The 15756-nt window shown below is 37.7% G+C and overlaps 1 protein-coding gene across 1 annotated transcript in view; it reads left to right on the top strand.

The window, feature by feature from the left end:
• The window catches only part of tnn (tenascin N), a 76972-nt gene that overhangs the window by 41777 nt on the left and 19439 nt on the right, over positions 1 to 15756 (top strand). Inside the window, exons 7-9 of the mRNA XM_061920433.1 lie at positions 335 to 517; positions 589 to 678; positions 15364 to 15627. Coding sequence (XP_061776417.1) covers positions 335 to 517; positions 589 to 678; positions 15364 to 15627 — 537 coding nt within the window. The remainder of the gene's footprint in view (positions 1 to 334; positions 518 to 588; positions 679 to 15363; positions 15628 to 15756) is intronic.

Here is a 15756-nt window from a genome sequence, read left to right as displayed (position 1 = left end):
TCCTATGTGCATAGAAATAGGTGTTCAGAACATTCAGAGTTCTTTCCACTACTTTGTTTTTTTACATTGTCTATGCTGATATATATATTTTTATTTCAGTGGTGTAGAACTGCACTGCATCATACGTATGCAATATCTTTACTTCTACAACAATAGTGTTGCAACATTGTCTTAGAATTATGTATTTTGGGAATGTAACTGTACTTTTTGACTCTTGAAAAGGTAAAAGGTGATGATGGGTCCTAATGTATTAACATGTAGTGTGTACCTTAAAGACCGCATACTGTATGCTCCTTGTTCCACACCCAATCCCACACATGACTATCCGCCCTAGGGGTCTCAACAGTCAAAGACATTCGAGTTCTTGACCAGACAGAAGTCTCCATCCAGGTTGATTGGAAAAACCCACAATCCGAGGTGGATCACTTCCGACTCACGTACACCGACCCATCGGGACAGGAGGAGGCGATGAGCGTGCAGAGGAGCCAAGAAATGCGAACGAAACACACAATCGTGGGTAAGGTTGCATCGACAGACATTTATAGAGGACAAAATGGCAGAATTCTGACTGATGCTTTTTTCTTGCAGGTTTGAAGCCAGGAACAGAATACCTGATTGCACTGCAGGCCATCAAGGGAACCACAAAGGGGAACCCTTCGTCTGTTACAGGTTTTACAGGTTGGTGTTAAAACAGTTTTACACAAAAACGATACTATTGATTACCATGAAATATTGTGTTTAGTTGAAACGGGTGTATATTATAACAAGGACACTTTAATTTTAGTGCACATTCAATTACAAGTGTGGATAGAGGAGTTCATTTAAAACCTTCACCCGAGAATGCGAAAGGTATCATTCACAAAGACTCATTCACATTATTCACAATTTCCAGTCACTTTCATTATTGTTACCTTTTGGTAAGGAGGTGTATGTATAAGAGAGAGATAATGTGTTAGTTTCTTTTTCACAGTTTCACTATTTGGTCAATCACTTTGCTACCCGCAGGGTGGTATGGTCGTATATAATGTAGACTATAAGCCCAATTCTCCCGTTTGCGCTTGAGTTAAGTTTCTCTTTTTTCGGAACCTCCCATCCAGCCTGTGAGCACGCCCACCACACGCAAGTGAGGCAAAGTGCTTAAGTTAATAAAGACATTGTCAGGACGCATTTTTTTGGTTGTATGAAATTCATGGAACATAGAATCTTAATAACACTTGTGAATGTCATTGAACATCAGGAAAAAGATAACCCTTTGAATTTGAAAAGGCCAGCCATACTTGCTGTCAATCCATGCAGTAATTGTCCTGGTAATGTGTTGTAGCGTGTGTATGCACGCTCAACAGTGTCTTCTTCCTACTGGATATAATTTAGTTTACTTGTAATTAAAGTCCCACTGAAATGAGATTTTCTTATTTAAACGGGGATAGCAGGTCCATTGTATGTGCCATGCTTGATCATTTTGGGATATTGCCATATTTTTGCTGAAAGGATTTAGTAGAGAATATCGACGATAAAGTTCGCAACTTTTGGTCGCTAATAACAAAAGCCTTGCCTTTACCGGAAGTAGCAGACGATGTGCGTGTGACGTCACCGGTGTGAGCGCTCTTCACATCCTCACATTGTTTATAATGTGAGCCTCCAGCAGCAAGAGCTATTCGTACCGAGAAAGCGATAATTTCCCCATTAATTTGAGCGAGGATGAAAGATTCGTGGATGAGGAAATTTAGAGTGAAGGACTAAAAAAAAAAAAAAAAAAAAGGCGATTGCATTGGGAGCGGTTCAGATGTTTTTAGACACATTTACTAGGATAATTCTGGGAAATTCCTTATATTTCTATTGTGTTGCTAGTGTTTTAGTGAGTTAAATAGTACCCGATAGTCGGAGGGGTGTGTCCACGGGTGTGTTGACACCAGTTTCTGAGGGAAGTCACGAAGCTGCAGCAGGACAGAAGCTCCGCTGATCTCTGGTAAGAGGCGACTTTTTACCACAATTTTCTCACCGAAAACTGCCGGTTCGCATGTGGTCGGGATCCATGTTCGCTTGACCGCTCTGATCCATAGGAAAACTTCACCTCCCGGAATTTTAAACAAGGAAACTGTTAAGATCCGCCGCTCGGATCTTACATTATTTGGTTTTGAGTTTTTTGTGTTTATCTTCTTGATTCATGGACGCTTCCGAGTCTTAGTTTGTGCACTTCCTTGTTTTGTTTTTGTCACCAAGGCGACTTGATTTATTCACCTGCCTTTGTTTGCACACCTGGTTTTGATTAGAGACTCTATGTTAACCTACCTGTTTCATTTACTCGTTCTGGTCTCGTCAAGTTTGCTACAATCTTTTCGATGTCTTCGTGGACTCCTGACTTCGGTAATAATCCGTTTTGATACTTGCTAGCTTCCACGCCTAGCATCTTTGTGTTCTAAGTGTTTACTCGCTAATGCTTTTGCGCTTAGCCACCTTCTGTTTCCCTAGCTCACAGGCTTGTATATGTTTGTTTGCCTTTTTCCTTAGCATCAGTGTTTTTTGTTATTAGTCTGTTTGTAGTTAAATAAATCTGTTTTCTTTCCTGTACGCTGTGTCATTGCCCGACAGCATCTTGGAAGAAGCACCCCTTGCGCACGATGCCACAAAGACGTATCAGAAACACCGTGTGTTTGTGTGGCTAAAGGCTGAAAGCTTCCCACCTCCATCTTTCTACTTTGACTTCTCCATTATTAATTGAACAAATTGCAAAAGATTCAGCAACACAGATGTCCAAAATACTGTGTAAATGCACGTTGAAAAGAGACAACATTTAGCCGCAGGTGGTGCCGGGCTAATATGTCCCCTACAGCCAATAACGTCACAAACACGCGTCATCATTCTGCGACGTTTTCAACAGAAAACTCCGCGGGGAATTTAAAATTGTAATTTAGTAAACTAAACCGGCCGTATTGGCATGTGTTGCAATGTTAATCTTTCATCATTGATATTTGAACTATCAGACTACGTGGTCGGTAGTAGTGGGTTTCAGTAGGCCTTTAAAGCCACTCTATTATCTGTAACGTTCATAGTTTTGTTTAGTACAAGTGTTTGTAAAGCTATTTTGTGTCAAGATCGGTCAACACAGTTGTTTGTGTGTGTTTTTGTGTAAGTCTGCTTACGTGGAGGAGCGTGACATTGACTATCAACAAAATGAATCGAATAAATTAATAGACGCTACATTTTATACCAGGGGTCACCAACCTTTTTGAAACCAAGAGCTACTTCTTGGGTACTGATTAATAAAAAGGGCTACCAGTTTGATACACACTTAAATAAATTGCCAGAAATAGCCAATTTGCTCAATTTACCTTTAATAAAAAAAAATATATATATATATAAAGAAATGGATATTTCTGTCTGTCATTCCGTCGTACATTTTTTTTCCTTTTACGGAATGTTTTTTGTAGAGAATAAATGATGAAAAAAACACTCAATTGAACGTTTTAAATGAGGAGAAAACACGAAAAAAATGAAAATTAAATTTCGAAACATGAATTCAAAATTCATCCGAAAAAAATGAAGAGAACAACTAGCTGATTGTAATCTTTTTGAAAATATTAAATCTATGGAACATCATTAGTAATTTTTCCTGATTAAGATTAATTTTAGAATTTTGATGACATGTTTTAAATAGGTTAAAATCCAATTTGCACTTTGTTAGAATATATAACAAAGTGGACCAACCTATATTTCTAACAAAGACAAATCATTATTTCTTCTAGGTTTTCCAAAACAAAATTTGAAAAGAAATTCAAAAGGCTTTAAAATAAGATTCAAATTTGCTTCTACAGATTTTCTAGATTTGCCAGAATAATTTTTTTGAATTTTAATCATAATAATTTTGAAGAAATATTTCACAAACATTATTCGTCAAAAAAACAGAAGCTGAAATAAAGAATTAAATTAAAATGTATTTATTATTCTTTACAATTAAAAAAAATAATTTATTTGTGTTTATGTGTTTAAAAATCCTAAAATAATTTTTAAGGTTGTATTTTTTCTCTAAAATTATTTTTCTGAACGTTGTAAGAAGCAAAGTAAACAAATGTAATTAATTTATTTAAACTATATTTAAAATGTATTTAGACCAAGTCTATAAAATATTTTCTTGGATTTTCAAATTCTATTTGAGTTTTGTCTCTCTTAAAATTAAAAATGTAGAGCAAAGCGAGACCAGCCTGCTAGTAAATAAAATAAAAAAAATAGAGGCAGCTCAGTGGTAAGTGCTGCTATTTCAGCAATTTTAGAACAGGCTAGCGGGCTACTCATCTGGTCCTTACGGCCTACCTGGTGCCCGCGTTGGTGACCCCTGGCATGCAGTGACATACTGAGGTTGAGGGGGAAAACGCTGTGCGGCCGTAATCTGTGCAAATGCGCAGCTTTGTTTAGTCAAGCACACCAGAGAATAACTTGTGTTGCGTTTCTGCATTAAACACAAACAGGTGCTTTTACGGTTGTGGTACCTGAACTCTCTTTACATTACTCTGCCTTGCGACCTGTCTTTGTTTTCCTGAGCTTACTGGAAGCAGATGCAATGTGAATAGGAAAAACAAAATGAACCGCTTCCGAAACAGAACCAGCAGGGATAAAGTATGTGTTTCTAAATGGTCTACTGCAGACCATGCCTTGTTGCCCTCGTAAAACTTAACGGTCCCAGAAATGAATAGGAAAACCAGAATCATGTTGGGCACGGCGATATACGATAACACTTTTTACATACGCAGCCAAAGATAACAAAATAATTATTTGATACATTACCGCCCTCGAGAGCTGCAATTATGGGTTAATGACGTAAAGGGCTGGCATTTACAAGCTCATGATGTGGACCAATTCTAATGGTGAGGGTGGCCACTAAGGGGAAACGTGATATGACTTGGTGTAACGACTACAAGATGCTCATAGATGAATCCATCTGGCGATGTTGGACTGTGAGGTATATTTGTTTAAACTTGCTTCAAGAATGTCGGGAGAAATATTACTTAGTATTTTACAATTGTTCCTGCTCATGAACTCTTGTTCCTTCCTGTCTCATCCCCAGTAATGCTTGGTCGTTTTAAAACCTTAGGCAGAAAATGTCATGGTTTTTAGTTGTCAGGTATAGCAGGTTCATGCCCTGACTTGCCTAAGTCATTCACCTGCTCATATGGTCATTACTTGTGTTTATGAACGTGTGTCAAATCCCTAATCTGCAACCAGACAGTCAGGCAAACAGACCTCTGCCCACTCCAGAGGCGACAATTCTTCATTTTACGCTTTTAAAGGCCTACTGAAACCCACTACTACCAACCACGCAGTCACGCAGTCTGATAGTTTATATATCAATGATGAAATATTAACATTGCGACACATGCCAATACTGTCTTTTTAGTTTACTAAATTGCTATTTTAAATTTCCCGGGAGTTTCTTGTTGAAAACGTCGCATAATGATGACGTGTACGGACTGTTAGGAAATATTAGCGCTGCGCACACACACACAGCTAAACGTCGTCTGCTTTAATCGCATAATTACACAGTATTTTGGAGATCTGTGTTGCTGAATCTTTTGCAATTTGTTCAATTAATATTGGAGAAGTCAAAGTAGAAAGATGGAGTTGGGAAGCTTTAGCCTTTAGGCACGCAAACACACGGTGATTCCTTGTTTAAAATTCCCGGAGGTGAAGCTTTACAATGGATCAGAGCGCTCAAGCGAACATGGATCCCAACCAAATGTCAACCAGCAGTTTTTGGTGAGAAAATTGTGGTAAAAAGTCGCCACTTACTGGAGATCAGCTGAGCTTGTGCCGTCCATACAGCTGCCGTCGACTTCCATCAGACACTGGCCTCAAGACACCTGTGGACACACCCTTCCGACTATCAGGTACTATTAAACTCACTGAAACACCAGCAGCACAATAGAAAGATAAGGGATTTCCCAGAATTATCCTAGTAAATATGTCTAAAAACATCTGAATCCGTCCCAATGCAATCGCGTTTTTTTTTTTTTCTAGTCCGTCGCTATCAATGTCCTCAAACACAAATCTTTCATCCTCGCTCAAATTAATGGGGAAATTGTTGTTTTCTTGGTCTGAATAGCTCTTTTTGTTGTAGGCTCCCATTAAAAACAATATGAGGACGTGAGGAGCCCTCAACGGGTGACGTCATCGTCTGCGACTTTCGGTAAAGGCAGGGCTTTTCTGTTAGCGACCAAAAGTTGCGAACTTTATCGTGGATGTTCTCTACTAAATCCTTTCAGCAAAAATAGGGCAATATCGCGAAATGATCAAGTATGACACATAGAATGGACCTGCTATCTCCGTTTAAATAAGAAAATCTCATTTCAGTAGGCCTTTAAGAAATATATGAATAGGATCATTTTCATCCCTACGCTACGATGGAATCTTTGGTCTATTAGAAACACTTGGTTATGATAGAAATAAAGTGTATTCTCTTGAGAACCAGCATTTTCGGCATTTGATTTTGGTGTATTTTGTCAGAGTCACACATTTCTAAAAAAAATGCAAAACCCAAATGTCCACTGCAAAAGACACAGGTTCTCAGGTGGAAATAAACAATTAACAATATTCTTCTGAGATGAGGTGGCGACTTGTCCAGGGTGTACCCCGCCTTCCGCCTGATTGTAGCGCCCCCCGCGACCCCAAAGGGAATAAGCGGTAGAGAATGGATGGATAATATTCTTATGTTGTAGGACTGATGCTTGATTCATTTTTGACTGTTTAACCACACTTTTGAAAGTTGATTAATTGTGATTAACTACTGTTAAGTACTTTCTGGTATTATTTAACTTATTTCAAAAAATATAATCAGTTTTAATTAATTTCAAATTTTAAAAAGTTCCCACTATTTTGACAATGCAATTTTTTATGTCATACAGATAATTTTTTTTTAAAGGGAGTCATTTGTAATAATTATATGTCAAGTCATCATTAAATGGTCCTGATATGTCAAAAGGCATTAATAAATCATGATATTTTCAAACACGTCTACAACCGATAACAGTAGTTCAGCCGGGACATGCTCATTTCAAAATTTGATTTACAGCCAAGAAATCATGTTATTGTTTTCATTCCGATCTCCTGCCCTTCACCGTTTTAACCAATTAGAAAGTGTTGCCACTGGTAAAGTTACTAAACATGTCAGACCTTAGTAGATCTAAAATGCGTCGTTACGATTCTCAACTTATTCATGACAAAGCCAGGAACAAAACGAGGATTTGTATCGGGGATGCCTTTGAAAAATGGAGACGATTGAAGGCGGAAAATATTTTTTCATCTTATGCCAAATTTGCTAATTTCCTCCTTGATAGGTAAGTAAGAAATTCACCTTTTTTCTTACTTGTAATAAATGGAAGTGGACATTTTGTATGTAAACTATATTGTCCAATACAGTCTATGATCTTGTCTAACAAAGCTAGTATGTTCATGCAATGAATGCTTAGCATGCTAGCATTGACATACAGGCTAATGGGGGAAATATACACCCGTTAGCCTGTATGTCAATATGTCATCCAACTGACAGGGCACAATATATTTTATACAAAAAATACCCATGTGGATATGGGTAGTGTCAGTGCCTATTTCATTCTCAATATGCTGATACGCAGAGGAAATGGGTTCCAACATTAGCACGACTGTCATGGCAATGTGAAACGTATGGAGGCAGCCAAATCACATGATAAAATAATTCTTCATTCGTGTTTGCATATTGTGGACTACATGTACCAAGTTATATGGCAATCTGAAACGTTTGAAACAGTAACATATAGGCATACCTTGGTTAAATGTCTCCTCTTTAGTTTTTGGGCGTACATTAGGCTGCTAAGCATGCGCTGCTTATTTTCAACAGTATGACTATTGCTAGGATTGGTTGTAGTTCCTTTTAGCCTTTGATTTCAGATTGTACTGACAATAACCATATGATTGCCATTTGTTGTGATACTGTACGCATGCATGACGTAGATTTTCCTGAAAATAGCCCAATTTCTGTGTATAATGTAAATGCATATCTGGCAACCTCAGTCAGGGAGGCTTTTGTTCGTTTGGAAATTGAGTTACTTTAGAATAATATTATTCATATGATGCTGGGATCCCATGATTTCAGCCTTTCAACGCTCCCCTTGGACCACAACTGTTTAAACTTGTTATTTGTCAAATCCTGGTTACGGCCCTGAGAACAGCATGACGTTGGCGATGGGAGTTGAGCTGTGTCAATGAAGACCTTTATCCTATGTGCAAAGAAATAGGTGTTCAGGTGTTCGCTCAAAACTTGGTAAAAGTATTATCTCAAAAGTATTATTTCATTCACAGTCCCCATGTGGGACCAGAATGTCTGTCTTTTTTTGTGCATTCTAAATAGTAAAAAGACTACAAATAAAAGGCTGCTAGCATTGCAGGTAATAAGGATACAATCTAGTCCGCAAAAAATATTTTGTTAAAAAACTCCCATAGCCTCCGTATATATGTAATATGCAGGAAAATTCATGATAACATGTAACATGGGTTTAAGGTTGGATTCCAGTTTCCACCATTGTTGTCATTGCCACCTGCTCTCAGTGCCACACACACTGGTTCAAAGGTGGCTTAAAGATGTAGATAATGGGGTTCACTATTTAAAGTGAGTCTCTAGAGAAAAAGCGCAATAGAACAATAATTCACTTCACTTTGCATAAAAATGCCATTTTTATGTGGTCAATGGAAGTATTTTAGCTGGAAAATAAACTAGAAAGATATTAATGACAAATATTTGACATTTTCATCATTTTCTACATAAAAGCAAAGTCATAAAGGTCCTGGTGACTAATCTACAGCATTTTGGAGCCAGGACATTTACAGGGAGGCACAATAGCTTGAGAAAAATAAAGGGTAACACTTTAGTATGGGGAACATTTTTTATGTAACAAAGACTCAAATAAGAGTTATTGGGACCCTGGGGGAACATATTGTAAGTAACAGAGATTTAATATAGAATTATTCGGTTAGGACTAAGGTTAGAGGGTTAGGGTTGTTGTATAATAAGGCCATAGAGAATTAGGCATTAATAAGTACAAACCCCGTTTCCATATGAGTTGGGAAATTGTGTTAGATGTAAATATAAACGGAATACAATGATTTACAAATCCTTTTCAACCCATATTCAGTTGAATATGCTACAAAGACAACATATTTGATGTTCAAACTGATAAAACATTTTTTGTTGCTGAAAATAATCAATAACTTGATGCCAGCAACTCGTGACAAAGAAGTTGGGAAAGGTGTCCATAAATACTGATAAAGTTGAGGAATGCTCATCAAACACTTATATGGAACATCCCACAGGTGTGCAGGCTAATTGGGAACAGTTGGGTGCCATGATTGGGTATAAAAGCAGCTTCCATGAAATGTTAAGTAATTCACAAACAAGGATGGGGCGAGGGGTCACCACTTTGTAAGCAAATTGTCGAACACTTTTAGAACAACATTTCTCAACAACCTATTGCAAGGAATTTAGGGATTTTACCATCTACGGTCCATAAAATCATCAAAAAGTTTAGAGAATCTGGAGAAATCACTGCACGTAAGCGATGATATTACGGACTTTTGATCCCTCAGGCGGCACTGCATCAAAAACCGACATCAGTGTGTAAAGGATATCACGACATGGGCTCAGGAACACTTCATAAAACCACTGTCAGTAACTACAGTTCGTCGCTACATCTGTAAGTGCAAGTTTAAAATGTACTATGCAAAGCCAAACCCATTTATCAACAATATCCTGAAACGCCGCCGGTTTGGCTGGGCCAAAGCTCACCTAAGATGGACTGATGTAAAGTGGAAAGGTGTTCTGTCGTCTGACGAGTCCACATTTCAAATTATATTTGGAAAAAGAGGACGTGGTGTCCTCCAAAACAAAGAAGAAAATAACCTCCTGATTGTTATAGGAGCAACATTTAAAAGCCAGCATCTGTGATGGTATGGGGGTGCATTAGTGCCCAAGGCATGGGTAACTTACACATCCGTGAAGGCACCATTAATGCTGAAAGGTTCATACAGGTTTTGGAGCAACATATGTTGTCATTCAAGCAACGTTATCATGGACGCCCCTGCTTATTTCAGCAAGACAAGTGTTTCGACAGCATGGCTTTGTAAAAAAAAGTTTTTTTTTTTTCCTGGCCCGCCTGCAGTCCAGACCTGTCCCCCATTGAGAATGTGTGGCGCATTATGAAGCGTAAAATACGACAGCGGAGACCCCGGACTGTTGAACGACTAAAGCTCTATATAAAACAAGAATGGGAAAGAATTCCACTTTCAAAACTTCAACAATTAGTTTACTCAGTTCCCAAATGTTTATTGAGTGTTGTTAAAAGAAAAGGTGATGTAACACAGTGGTGAACATGCCCTTTCCGAACTACTTTGGCATGTGTTGCAGCCATGGACTTCTAAGTTTGAGTTTGAGTTTGAGTTTGAGTTTATTTCGAACATGCAAGCATACAACATGATACATCACAATTTCCAGTTTCTCTTTCCAACATGTTCGAAAAGGAGGAGGAAGAAGCAGAGCTTATTTAATCCTACCCCTTTTCTTTACATAACAGTTGCTAAAACTTTTGTTCACTTCCTGTTCTCAATGTATTCACAATGTATACTCCATAAGTAATAAGTAATCACAATACAAATAAATAAATAAATAAATAAATAAATAATTGCTCAAATTTTAATCCATACGATGAGATAAGTCAGATTATTTTGAAAATGAATGTGTGAGTAAAATCAGAATGTTTATCATGGTTCTTCATTTTTGTACTTTGTGAACACTTCCAGTTTGAAGAGTTTCTTGAAATGGATCATATTAAGTTAATTATTATTTGCAAAAAAAATAAAAAGTTTATGAGTTTGAACATCAAGTATGTTGTCTTTGTAGCATATTCAATTGAATATGGGTTGAAAAAGATTTGCAAATCATTGTATTCTGTTTATATTTACATCTTACGTCACGTCCGTTGTGTCCTGAGCAAGACACTTCACCCTTGCTCCTGATGGGTGCTGGTTAGCGCCTTGCATGGCAGCTCCCTCCATCAGTGTGTGAATGTGTGTGTGAATGGGTAAATGTGGAAGTAGTGTCAAAGCGCTTTGAGTACCTTGAAGGTAGAAAAGCGCTATACAAGTACAACCCATTTATCATTCAATTTATCATTTATCTAACACAATTTCCCAACTCATATGCAAACGGGGTTTGTACTTAATAATGACTAATAAGAGCCAATACGTTGCTAATTTGCATGTTAATAAGAAACTAATTAATGGTAAATATGTTCCCCATACTAAAGCGTTAGCGTTTGTAGTGAATGGACATGAAAGATTTTGGACATACAACATTTTCTCAAAATTGAGATGGCGACTTGTCCAGAGTGTACACTGCCTTCCGCCCGATTGTAGCTGAGATACGCGCCAGCGCCCCCCGCGACCCTAACAGGGAATGAGCGGTAATAAATGGATGGAACTTTTTGTCAAAATGTTGAAAAAAAACAACAACAAAGAAAAGAGCATATTTTAGAATATTATTTTTAATATTGCAACACCTTTTGTCACTTGTGTCAAATTTAGCCAAAATATAGTCATTCAGCAAGTAGAATAATCGCAGCAATTCAACATTTGGCAGGAATTTGAAATATCTTGGGCTTGAGTGTATGACAAGTCAAACCCTTTGGCAATGGCGATGTGGATTTGTCACCAAACCATCACTGATTACAGAATTGGAATTGTGAGTGCTAGAGAGGTGTGTGTCATCTCAGGATACAGGACGGCCAACATTGAGGAAAACAGGCTAATCAAAGACACGTGGCGTGAACATTTCCAAGCTGCTAACGTGCTAGAAGATATAACGAGGTTTCCTGCTGCAGCTGCTCTTTATTTAGACGTATTAGATTCAGCAGTAAGTCTGGTGTAACCAATAGCATATTGATAGATGGAAGAGGAAGCAAATGTTGAGTCTTTGCAATTAAGGGGACAACTTATATCAGGGGTGTTCAAACTGTGGCCCGGAGGCCATTTGCGGCCCACAGCTGTTTTTAAGCGGGCCGTGGCACATTTAAAAAATACTAGTACCGAAAAAAAACCATGGAATAAAAGAGCAAAGTGTATTGACAAAATGTTGCAGTATTGACTATAGTAATACAAAGCTGCCATGCAGGCAACTTTTTACCTATTCAAGGCTCTAACTACTTCATATTAAATATTCCACTTTTTGGGGGAAATATAGCATGTTTTGTGTGTTTGTCTTACAAATAAAACAAGGTTTTCTTTGACAAAAAGGGAATAAAACATAACAAAATTAAGAATTAGGAAAACCTATAAATGACAGCTAGAATTGAAGTTGATCTAGAGATTTAAGTGTTGAAAGTAAAAATAATATATTCACGTAATATCTTATATTCAACACATTTATGAGTGGGGCCCTTTTGAATACCCAAGACCCTTTTTTTCAGACTGTTTGACTCATTTAAGGCTATAATTACATCACATCAAATATTCCACTTTAAACATGGTTTTCTTTGACAAAAAAGGGCATTAAAGATACAAAAAAGTTTTAATTTACAGTATATCGATGGATAGACCTTAAGTTGATCTATAGATATTCAGGTGTTGAAAGTGAAAAAATATTAATATATAACTTATTTTTAACACTAATGACCCGGTAAATTTGACACATCCTAAAATTGAGGGGAGCCTTAATGGGTACGGTATATATTTAATTGGTTTTGAAACTTAAATACATCAAAATGACCCCAGAATGCTTTTATTTTTCATTGTGCGGGCCTCAGTGGAAAAAGTTTGGACACCCCTGCATATGGTCCAGCGCAGTGGTTCTTAACCTTGTTGGAGGTATCGAACCCCACCAGTGAAAAAAAAATATATATATATTTTTTTTTTTCAAATTCAAGACAAAGTTATATGTTTTTGGTAACACTTTAGTATGTGGAACATATTCTAAGTAACAAAGACTAAATTTAGAGTTATTTGGTTAGGGTTAGGGTCAGGGTTAGAGTTATAATAAGGCCCGAATAAGGCATTAATTAGTACTTACTGACTAGTTAAGAGAATATGTTATTAATTTGAATGTTAATAAGAAACTAATTAATGGTGAATATGTTCCCCATACTAAAGTGTCACCATGTTTTTTCTACTGCTGCACAAAATGAACCGTGCATGAACATCACCTTGTTCAAACAACAAAACCAAGACAGTGCATAAACTCACAACAAATTACACACCTGCAAATTAATCAGCTGTTGCCGTATCCGTAATTTGCCGATAGAGAGACGTTTGTATTTACATGAAGAGTCAGGTGTGTTTTGACCTCCGCCGAACCCCTGAGGTCGATTCACCGAACCTTTAGGGTTCGAATGAACCCAGGTTAAGAACCATTGGTCCAGCGGGATCTGTCAAACCGATCAATCAGTGGTTATATTATTATTAGTGCTTCACTGCAGGGAAAACACGTGCATCAAAATGCATACAAAATAGATATTACTGTGAAAGTCAAGTTGCTTGACTCAAACTAAGAATGGAAAAAACTACCTAAACCCATCCATCCATTTCCTACCGCTTGTCCCGTTCGGAGTCGCTGGAGCCTATCTCAGCTGCATTCGGGCGGAAGGCAGGGTATACTCTGGACAAGTCGCCACCTCATCGCTAAACCCCCTTTTAAAAATGCAAAATGGTTCGTTTCACCTGAATAGCGGCAAACCTAACTTTGTACACTTAACTCAACAAGAAAGTCATGATGCCATCAAAGCTCACCTTTAAGCATCCACACACAGCCCCAACATTTTGGAACAAGGATGACGTGATTGAAGAAAGGTAAACATAATAAAGCTATCTTTGGCAGCATAGAAGAAAAGTCTATTCGCAAGTTTCACGTTTGCCTTTCATTGCCCTTAGCTGAAGCATTATTAGTTTTTAAAGACAGGGAAACACTAATGCCCATGAATTGCACTTATAATAATATAACAATTATAATAAAAAAAAACAATACACGCACACATACACACACTACAGGACAAAAGTTTGGACACATCTTCTCATTCGATAGTTTTTTTATTTTATTTTCATGACTATTTACATTGCAGATTGTCACTGAAGGGCATCAAAACTATGAATGAACACGTGTGGAGTATAGTATGTAATACTAAAAAGGTAAAATAACTGAAAACATGTTTTGTATTCTAGTTCTTTCAAAATTGCCGCCCTTTGTTCTGATTACAGCTTTGCACACTCTTGGCATTCTCTCGATGAGCTTCAAGAGGTAGTCACCTGAAATGGTTTTCACTTCACAGGTGTGCTTGAAGCTCATTGAGAAAATGCCAAGAGTGTGCAAAACAGTAATCAGAGCAAAGGGTAGCTATTTTGAAGAAACCAGAATATAAAACATGTTTTCAGTTATTTCATCTTTTTTTGTTAAGTACATAACTCCACACATGTTCATTCCATAGTTTTGATGCCTTCAGTGACAATCTACAATGTAAATAGTCAAAATAATAAAGAAAATGCATTAAATGAGAAGAAGGTGTGTACTAACTTTTGGCCTGTATCTATTTTACAATCTGAGGTGAATATGTCGTGATGTTTATATTCTGGCCACTTTATATTGAGTTTATTTTATTTATTTTTTGGTAAAATTAACCATTTTTATTTTAACAGACCTAATTATTTACGAGGTGTTTATCTAGTTATGTTATACATATATTAATCCCTTCTTAAAAAAGTCAAAAACCTAAATAAAGGTTTTTAAATGTGTTTTCAAAGGCTGGTTTCAACCAAATCCATGCAATAATTCGTTTTTAGTGCATCTAAACATAACAAGTGTGTGAGGTGGCTGACTTTTGGTTTAGTGTGGAATGGGAGGCCCTTTAGGGGTCTTGTGTATGGGGGCCCAGAACTTGGTGCTACGTCCCTGTCTGTTTGCATTTCACTTTTCATCTTGATGGGGAACCCAGGAGCGACATGAGCCTTTTACTCAACTGCAAAGTTGAAACATAGCTAAAGGCCGTGAAATGTGCTTTGGACCATCAAGCAGTGAAAACACAAGGGGGAGAAGGAGAAGAGAAAGAAAGGGTTGGAGTGGAGTTTAGCAGATGGCTATCATCCATCAATTTTCATCACTAACCTTCAAGTGCACCACAAAGGATTAAACCCTAATGATGATTCCTTTAACATTTCCTTCCACTTCCTGTCTCTGCTGGGTGCTTGTATGCCGTCATCAATCTTCTCCCAAGACAAAGCGACACACATCATCGTCATGCAAAGACCGCACAACCAATCTTTTAGAACCGCTCAGAATTTATAAATAAACTTTCCTTACCTCCTCAGATATGGATCCCCCACCAAACTTGATCACCTCCCAGGTAACAGAAGATACAGCTACGGTTTCCTGGGACGCGGTCCAGTCGCAAATTGACGGCTACATGTTGAGCTACACGTCAGACACGGGCTCCAGCGCCGAGATACCAGTCGGCCATGACATGACCTCATACAGGCTGGTTGGATTGAAGCCTGGCGTGGTCTACACCGTCTACATCTGGGCCTACAGGAGAGACAAGGTTAGCAGGAAGAGTTCCACACAGGCCGAGACTGGTAAGCACTATACTGTCCTGTTTTTTAACGTTCTGTAATGAAATTGTATGTTTAATACTATGAGGGTCAGTGGTAATGGTAATGGCTTACATTTGTTTCTAAAAAAATAAACAAAGTACATCCCATGTC

The sequence above is a fragment of the Nerophis ophidion genome, linkage group LG14 (genome assembly GCF_033978795.1).
Source record: "Nerophis ophidion isolate RoL-2023_Sa linkage group LG14, RoL_Noph_v1.0, whole genome shotgun sequence".
Taxonomy (NCBI): domain Eukaryota; kingdom Metazoa; phylum Chordata; class Actinopteri; order Syngnathiformes; family Syngnathidae; genus Nerophis; species Nerophis ophidion.
This window is presented reverse-complemented; position numbering and strand designations above follow the sequence as displayed.